This window comes from Oreochromis aureus, linkage group 3 (assembly GCF_013358895.1).
Source record: "Oreochromis aureus strain Israel breed Guangdong linkage group 3, ZZ_aureus, whole genome shotgun sequence".
NCBI classification, from domain to species: domain Eukaryota; kingdom Metazoa; phylum Chordata; class Actinopteri; order Cichliformes; family Cichlidae; genus Oreochromis; species Oreochromis aureus.
The window spans coordinates 24,123,361-24,132,655 of record NC_052944.1 but is presented as its reverse complement, the minus strand read 5'-3'; the positions used below and the strand labels follow the sequence as shown (position 1 = coordinate 24,132,655).

Here is a 9,295-nt window from a genome sequence, read left to right as displayed (position 1 = left end):
TGATAAATAAAGCATATCAGCAAATGTTAATGTTCTGATCACTGATGCCTGAATGTTTGGTAGTTTCCACTTTTTCAGTCAGTGACAGCTTTTGAAATCATGTTTAATAAATTCTTTCTAAGCTGAGCTGAAAGGCATCATGATGATCATTGTTTATGTGTTTCAGTTATAATAAAACTTGTTGATGGACAAATGATTCTGGATTAAGTTTTTAAATTGATGTGTTTATTTTCTGCAGCATGTTTTGTTCCAAACAAAACAATTAAGGTAATTTCAGAATATGTTAAACGACTAAAATGTAAATATACAAACAAAGAAATAGAAATCTCGCTTTCTCCTGGTTTGCATTTTTTAACTTTGATAAAAGAGAAGACTGTCTCAGAGGAGTCAGACAGTCATAGAGAAAATTAAATATAAAGGCTTCCAGTTTTCAACTTCAATTTTGAGAAAAATTTGTACTAGATTTTCTCTTCCTGTAAATACTTCTAAATCAACATTGGCACATTTGGACCGCATTTTTTGTATTATGAAGGATCACATTTTATATGATCATTTATCTATATGAGCTCTAATCAATAAGCAGGCAGGAAGAAAATAGGTTTACCAAAGGTTTACATCAAATGAGGTGTTGCTAACTTGTTCACATGTATGCATCAAATTCGGCGATAAATGTTGTGTTTTATATTTACACAAATACTAGTCTTTAATAGTCAGCAAAAGAAGATGCAACATTGGTTGCACATAGATAACTCGAATTGTAAGATATGCTGGGCATGTAATTTAGGTTTATATTGTTGGATTGTCATTTAGGCTTAGAAACACATACTCATATATGCTTAGAGGTATATAATCAATTGTATGTTGATAGAAGATCTGATCCTTAGTAGTCTGCAAGCACTGCATTCTGGCATGGACACACATTCTTAGGTCATGAGAGAGGTCGTACCTTTTCTTTCTGATTCATACTATGGGAGGACACCTACTCTGTATCTGTTTAAGTATATGAGCCTTTTGTTTAGTTGGTCTGCTGGGTTCCTAGCACCGGCTTTGGGGAGTCATTCGCAGAGTCATATTTTGACACACACACAAACACACGCGTACCTACACATACACAGAGACAGGTACTCTTTGTTCACATGTATGCTTGTGTAAGATGTCAGATGTTAATGAACCTATGCATATTCATATGCCACATTAAAGAGCAGTGCACCGGGGGAGCTAAATGAGAGTGACTGGGGTTCAAGCAGCAGGAACAGCGCTCGTCTCATCCTCTCTCTCCTGCACGAGATCACACACAGAGCTCTGGTGCGTCTTGCTTTTGCCATTGTAGCAGAATAGTCTCTGATTGTTTCAGCAATGTTGTTGTGCCCTAGACGACCCTATCAGTAATGCTCCCTAGCTTTCGGACAATACCATGTAACAATAAGTCATTTTACTTGTTCTAAATGTCTGAAGAAAAAATGATAGCAAAACTGCTTAAAACACAAGACTCTTCTGGCACTCTAAAACCCCCTGCCATGCCATGATAGCCTTCATTCCAGGCCTACAAAATGGTTGGATTTTCCTATGTTTATAATTGCAAAATAAATAAAGAAACCAGAAAAGCACCAAAGTGCCTGTCAATCTCTCGTTCCACTCCCCCATCATTAATGAACTTGAAATCTTCCACTCGGGGCAGCAGCTCAATCCAAACCAGTGGTGCTGATGTGCACTCCACCCATTCCCAGCTGAGAACCGTGGTCTCACACTCGGAGGTGCTGATTCTCAGTCCAGCTTCTTCATGCTCAGCTCAACTACCTGAAAATAGCTGAGATATGAAAAAGCTTGTTTTGAAAATTGAAGCTTTTGAGACCTCACAGTGCATGAAGTGAAGTGAAAATGAGTGGAAGGATCTTAAAAATACTGCAAATTCTTTAACTGATCAAACTGTGTAATCGGTTCATGACTCAAATCACAGTAAAGCCGTGTGTTTGGCCGTTCATTACCTGCACAAACATTGAGAAGGAAAAATGAATTTAGAAGATCTTGCCCTGCAATCAACAAACTGTAGAAATCAAACTTTTATTGCTTTCAAAGTGAAAAAACATTATCTTTAGACAAATTTAAAGGTTCAGTTCTCCCAGAATTATCCGAACTCTGTTCATTTGGATCCCACCTGTTATCCTTCTCAGTTCTGAGCAGTAAACACAGATACTGACATCTGCACGCACCAGGGAACGTTACCAAGATTGTTTTGTTTATTTTATTTTTGCTACTTTCAGTTTCTCTCCAGCAGTTACAAGAAGTCATCCGACTGCAGATCAGCACTTATATGATTTTACTTTATGTAATAAAAGTGTTAGTGCTGCTGAGAGTCCAGGTTTATTTATTTATGTAATGATTAATGGGGTTTATCCATTTATCTTTTGTAAACTTGCACGGTGTAGTCAAAGTTGATCGGACCAGTGGTGCTGTGTTTTTAGTGTTACGACCTGGATTTATTATTTTATTTGAAGAGTTTGGGGGATTATTGTGATATTGTGCCACTGCAATGTTCTGGATGTGCATCAAACCGGATCTTAAAATTATTTAATCTGAATGTTTGTACAACAGGACTTTTGAATCCACTCACAGCAACCATTTGGCACAACAACCAGGATATAAAGAAACAAATAAACCAGACGAAACATTGTTCTGGTTACATAACAAACACTGATGCGAGCAGTTTTTAGTTGTTGTGTGGTTTCCAGTGTTCACCTTAATGACGGTATTTGAAATCATGTTGTACAACAAGATTTACTTCTATACTCAGCTATGAGGCATTATGATGAGCATTGTTTACATGTTTTACTTTTAGATGAACTTTTTGGTTTACACATCGTCTTGGGTTCCATGTTTAACACTTAATGTGTATTTTCTATATCTTTTATTCCGCCGGAAACCATAGCAATGCAGGCACTATCTCAGCAGCTGCCCGCACACTACCTGTGCACCACGATCGGTTGCTGAAGGCAGTGGCTGAGAGCTCACCCTCATCTCACAGTCTCAGACCTGCTTTTCTGAGGTGTGCATATATCATAAGCTGGATTTGGGGAAATAGAAGTTCTTCTTTAAAATGTTTACCTTGGTGCAATTAATGCTGCGATTTACATGTGAAGAAGTTAACAATGTTTCAAAATAATTTAAACAGAGCAAAAAATACCCTTGAATCACACTGAAACTAGAAATTTAAGTGGCTATTTTCCAAAGATCAAGATCAGCAAAACCTGGTGCAAAGAGGAACACAACTGATTTTAGGGAGAGGTTGAAGCAGACATCGACAAACACTAAATGAGTAGAGCAGTGTGACTGAAAGCATGGAGGATTGATGTTTTGCCTTGCCTGATAAAGTTTTATGTCGGGGAAGAGGGCAAGACACCTTTCTGTTCCTTTGCTCTGGATGCAGCTTGGAATATCACATATCAGAACTTGGATTTGAGGAAATAGAAGTTCTTCTGTGAAATGTTTTTAAATAATTTCAATAGAGTAAAACATATACTGATCCCCTGGAATTACACTAAAACTAGAAATTTAAGTTAACCTTCAAACAGCTAAACTTTACTCAGATTAAGAGTTAAAATGTTTATGTTGTCTATTATCAGATTTTTGGGGTACAAATAAAAAACAGAATAAAAACAGGTTTCCCCTACTCAAACAGCACAAAGTGACGACGCCTTCTCCTGCTGACACTGTATGAGTAACCTAACAATAATGAAAATATCAGCATTTTAACTCAGTTACTGTATTTTCATTTCATTTGTACCATTAAAAGAAATAATGTACCATAAAAGATCACATTTTACATGACAGTGTTACACTTACAGGACCTAAGGAATAAAATGGCAGAAAGAAAGAAAAATACACAGGATTTAATATGGTTTTGCAGTGTTTTCTTCCCAGAGATGCATTTTTATTTACATTTCTTTATTAACTTTTATTAAACATAGCAAGGTTTTATTAAAAGGGAAGTTTGCTCGGAACAGTTTAGAGGAAATAAGAGCAGTCCTCACGTACTTAGGAAGTACTTACGAATGCAAACAAAAATGTGTGTTAAGGAGATGACACAGGTTATATATGTAACTAACCAGAGGACAGCATGTGCTTACACACAGTCTTTAAGTTTCTTTCCCATTATTTCTTGTGCCAAACAGGTATAGAGGTCTGTCTGGGGGCAAGAATGCACCCGGCTTTTGTACATTCAACAGGCTTCTTCAGACACACAAAGCAAAACCTCAAATTGCATCGAGGGCAAACAACCAGTTTACAAAGTCTCTTGCTGTGCTCCAACAGTAACCCACAAGTGGGACAGGCACGGACCGAGGGACACACACGGACACCATGATATGAATTTAATGTCATATCTGGGCATTTTTCTAATGTGTCTAGTGACGGGTTGCAGCAGCCATCGTTTTCACAGCGGTCTTTTCGAGGCCGTGCACCCTTCCATTCCTTCAAACACTGCCAGCAGAATTCAAACGGCCGTCCTTTTACTGCTGTGCACTTTTTACAGAGGACATTCAAATCTGATCCATTCTCTCTCGTCACAGAAGATCCACATCCAGGACACTGCATCGAGACAGATGTGGGACATTTAATACCTGATGAAATGTCTAATTACAATTCTACATTTACAGTAAACATAATATTAAAATGAAACTCTTACCAACTTAGTAGTAATTGTCTGCCTGGCAGCGTTGAATTCCATGGTTTTTTGAAAGTACGTCTTTTCTTGAGGGTCCAGAAGAGCCATTTTACAAACCTCTGCAAAAGTCCACTCAGCACCACAACCAGACCCACCACACACAAACCTGCTTTCACCCTTTATTAAATAAGGAAAGGTGAGAGAATGATTAGACTCACATGTTGGAAACAAAACACCAAACAATTGTTTTCCCCTGTAAGTTAGATTAAAAATCATAAATAGTCAAATATTTCATAAAACATCAGAACTGTGTTGCTATATGTGGTAATTATTTGATGAAACACACACATGATTATCACAGCTCTAACAGAAAAGCTGTAATTCAAAGCTTCACTGAAGCCTCGCAGAGGGCAGATCAGTCAGCCAGCATGCACAATCAACCATGTTGAAAAAGAAATGTGTGATGTAGTACAGTTTTAATTGCAGAGGCAATTTAACTTTAAAGGATTTAAATTCAAAAACTTAAAACAGAGAAGACAGGAGCTGAAAAATTCTGTCCTTTTTATTTATTTCCATGATCACGCAGCAGGATTCTGCTGAGATAATTTAATTAATTTACAGTTAATTACAATTTGCTCTGTGTGTTGATTTAGGTCAGCGTAGCTTCTTTCTCTCTTTCTCTTTACATGACAGTAAAAGTCACAATCCGATTCATTACAAAAAATAACGATGATATAATTGCCGCTGTTTTCAAATTTATTTATTTATTCACGTTCATGTAACATTGTCATGTTAAAAATCAATGCAACCCTGCCAACCCTTGTTATTTATTTATATATGTCTGCTTGTTTATTTTAACAAAGACAACCTTCAGTGGCCTACCTGGTCCAACAACCTCCGACACCAGTTGGTGAGAGAGGTCGGGGTCACAGCGTGACCACAGGACATCTGAGCTCTGAGAGATTTGAAGCCTTCACACAAGACTGAGAACAATCACACACAAGCAAAAAAAAAAAAAAAAAAAAAATCAATGTCACAGAAATAAATGCCGATGTGTTTTGTTTGACCTTGGTTCGTGTGAATACAGGTACAATTATTTTATTTTATTACTATCATTATTTTAATATAAGAGTTGAATCTGTTCGACGCCACTTTGAAAAGTGCCCACGTGATACTTACAGTCCAAATCATCCTCTCCATCGACAAATCTAAGTGTTTTGTCATGAGGGTCGTAACACTTCTCCTGTGTTGTTGGCACGCTTGGTGGCGTCACACTGCGAAACAACAACAAACAGATGAGAATGAACACTTCCGGTTTCACTTCGAAAAAGTCCACCCGAAGATAAAATAGTGTGTTCGCGGCAGTGTTGCGCAAATTTCGGATACTTGCACACATTTCGCGTTTCTTCTTAACATAAACTTTTTGATCAGCGGCTTCGTGTTTCAGTATCACTGTGATGTCAGACTGTGACACTGAATAATCACATCGCGTTTGCAACAATAACAAAAAGTCCAAACATAAGAATCGTTAGCAGTGAAATCAGACTAGCAGATCGCACACGCATCAGTCAGTGAACCACGCAGAGTGTTACCTGTGAGCCGGGGCCATCGTTGCTCTGTCTGCATACAGCCAAGAGACATCTGTCGCGGTGACGAACACCGGAGCAACATCTGGCACTGGGTAACGTTTGTCGAAAGTCTGACCCATGGTCGCTCTGTTAAAAATAATAGAAAAAAAAATCGCAAAAGTTCAGGTTGGTTGTTGTTAGGTTCGTTCTTGCACTGCAGTGCATCATATCATGATTCAAAGCTACACGGCTTTTAGTGAGATCCTTGAATCTGTCACTTCCTAAATACATCTCTCCACCCCTTAGTTTCACCCTCCTCCGTCTCTTCCTCTCTCTTGTTGCTGGTGCTGCCGTAGATGGTGCAGAAGCTGCAGCCCTGCAGTTAACAAGTCGGATCATTTAACCAAGTTTCGTGCATCTATTTTTAAAAAATATTTTATTTAGCAATTTCAGTACAGAATATAAATAAAGAACTAACTAAAAAAAACAGACAAACATGTTGAGACATTAGAGACTTCAAAAAAGAAGAGAAGGTACAGAAAGCAAGGATATCCTTCCCAATAGTAGTCACAGTTAGTGTAGGAACCCTCAGGTAAACAAATGAATCGACTTTTATTTATTCTTTATTTCTTTCGATTTCAACTCAGCAGTTATGAGAAGTCATGTGACTACAGATTATAAATTGTGATTATTTTATACACTTTCACAATCCCTGTTAGTGCTGCTGAGAGTCAAGGTTTATTCATTTGTTTAATGACTTATGGGTTTTATTGCACTACTTTTGAAACCTTCCAACAAGCAGTTCAAGTTGAGGAAAGTACCTGATCTACCAATCAGAGACTCTGTGTGAATTATCTTACTTGGAGAGTTTGTGGGCTTCATGTGTTGCTTTTGCCAATGTGGTGTTCTGAATGTGCATTAAACTGGATGTTAAAATGTTATTTTGTTTTATATGTTTTTACAAAAAAAACATATAAAAGTTGTCGTTTGTTTGTGCCAAACAATAACTGGTTTGTTGTTTGGCACAACAAACCAGATGTGAAGCAGCAAAACAACAACAACAACAAAAGCAGACAAAATGGGGTGGTTGCAGCTCAGCTACTAACTGCAAGGTTGGTGGTTCAATCCCAGTCTGCTACAGTCTGCTTGCCAAATATCCTTGGGCAAGATACCAACCCCATGTTGCTCTCCAATGGACTTTATTTCCAAGTGTGAATGTTAGATAGTAAGCACTTAACAGCTTAAAGAAAAGTGCTTGTGTGATTGGGTGAATGAAGTAGTTGTATAAAGTGGAAGTGCTCAGATAGAGTAGAAAAGTGCTATATAAGAACCAGTCCATTACAAATGAGAGTGTGTTAGGTAGTTTTCATCTGAATGATAACATTTAAAATCTTGCTTAACAGGGAGATTTATTTCTACACTGAGTTCCTTGGCATGGTGATGTGAACACTACTGCCATACAGCACCTTCAAGCTGGGGCTCTGCAAAGCCAAGCAGCAGCATTATTAATTACAGTACCATCTCCAAATTGAAGGCCAAGTATAGCAGGGGAATGTCATAGGCAAACTGTAGGCAGTCTGCTACAGATTTGCAGTCAAGGTTTGCAGGATGATCCGGCAGACAGCTCTCTACATAGTCAGTCACTATCCAGCACTTTTAGCCCTGTTTGTGATCCACAAGATGATGCACTGGAACCAGAACATGGTGAAGCATTAGGTTCTGCAGTGACTCCAGCAGCTGGATCGTAGGGTCAGTGTGGAGCTGTTTGGGATTAGCTCAGAAGATTTGATACTCAACTCTGCTTCTCAACCTACAAATCCATTTTCCTTTGTTTATTTCCTTTCTTAGAAGCATTGTTAAAACTATATATTAAACTGCTTGTATGTTTAGCTTCAGGGATATTTTTTTTTATTTTGAAATTGAAATAATTTATTTAAACGATGTTGGGACAGAAATATTAGCTTCTGTCATGACTGATGAAGTTACTAGTTAATAAAGTTTCCAGTAAAGTGATTAATCGCAGCCACAGATTAACAGTAAATATCCCGATTAGCTTCAATGCATCTGTTATAAATATGTGCAAGTTTCAGTGCTTCGTTTAAACTGTATGATACTTATACTGACCCAGGGTCAGTGTAAAATACAATCCTAGCTGTGTGAACAAAGCCTGGCTCCTTTAATCCTGCATGACAAACCTCAGGATGCAGGTTATTATGACTCTTTCCTGCTGGCACACCTGTCACACCTGAGAGTCGGCTAGAAACTTACAGTGACGTGGACATCATGCAAAGACTGCCAGACTCTGTAATACTGTAAATGATCAGTGACTCAGGTTAACACTAAACTTTAAACAGTCCCTCTGTGTCTCTGTGTGTGCTGAACATCTGGAATCAGATTGAGTCAAGCTGCATCAGCTGAATCTGTTATTTGTAAATATCAATATTTTTTATTCAGGTGTGGGGATAATATGTAAGACTGCAGTGAAGCGATGTACCAGATTAATCCCTGGCCAAAGGTATCGTACTTAAATCAGACTACTGAATCAGCCACATCAGCCTTTTGTGAGGTCTGTTTAAAGTAGACTTAAAATGAACTGCAGGTTCCTGAGAGGTGGACTGTGAGCACAGAAACACATGTTCATACATACAGCTGTAGCAAGCTTACATTAATTTTAAATAGATGTGTTACTCTGATGTCTGTCTCTGTGTTAGTCCTCTGACAGACTGGTACCTGTCCAGGTGTGCTCTACCTATGACTACTGGGACAGGCTCTTGCTCCTGTAATAGAAATTTTCTATTATTCTCATTTAAAGTATTTAAGTGCTTATGCATATGCTTAGTTGTGACACTGTTATAGACTGTTCAGTGAAAGTTTCTAAAACTAGATGAACTTACTTCAGCGTCAGCAGTTTGAGAAAACAACTCCCTTTACAGGTGCTGATAAGGCCAAGGGCACAAAACAGCTTAACCATTGATCTGTTAGGTTTCATAGCGAGACGCGTGAAGTGTGGTATGATCAGTTTGTAACTTCCTCCCTCTTCCTTGGAATGCATAAAGGAGTAGGAGCA

The 9,295-nt window shown here is 38.2% G+C and overlaps 1 protein-coding gene across 1 annotated transcript; it reads right to left on the bottom strand.

Moving 5' to 3' along the window:
• Positions 1–3,886: 3,886 nt before the first annotated feature.
• Positions 3,887–6,535, bottom strand: LOC116316717. The gene is made up of 5 exons (XM_039608169.1): positions 6,253–6,535; positions 5,840–5,934; positions 5,543–5,643; positions 4,682–4,837; positions 3,887–4,584 (listed from the first exon to the last, which is right to left on the bottom strand). The coding sequence occupies exons 1-5, from the start codon at positions 6,366–6,368 to the stop codon at positions 4,150–4,152; spliced, it is 903 nt and encodes a 300-aa protein (XP_039464103.1). The 5' UTR covers positions 6,369–6,535; the 3' UTR covers positions 3,887–4,149.
• Between the last annotated feature and the right edge of the window lie 2,760 nt (positions 6,536–9,295).

Coding starts and splice junctions, on each gene's coding strand:
- LOC116316717 (XM_039608169.1), bottom strand. CDS start 6,368: ATGGGTCAGACTTTCGACAAACGTTACCCAGTGCCAGATGTTGCTCCG. Junction 4,838..5,542: donor GTCGGAGGTTGTTGGACCAG/GTAGGCCACTGA, acceptor TATTTAATAAAG/GGTGAAAGCAGGTTTGTGTG. Junction 4,585..4,681: donor AGACAATTACTACTAAGTTG/GTAAGAGTTTCA, acceptor GTCTCGATGCAG/TGTCCTGGATGTGGATCTTC.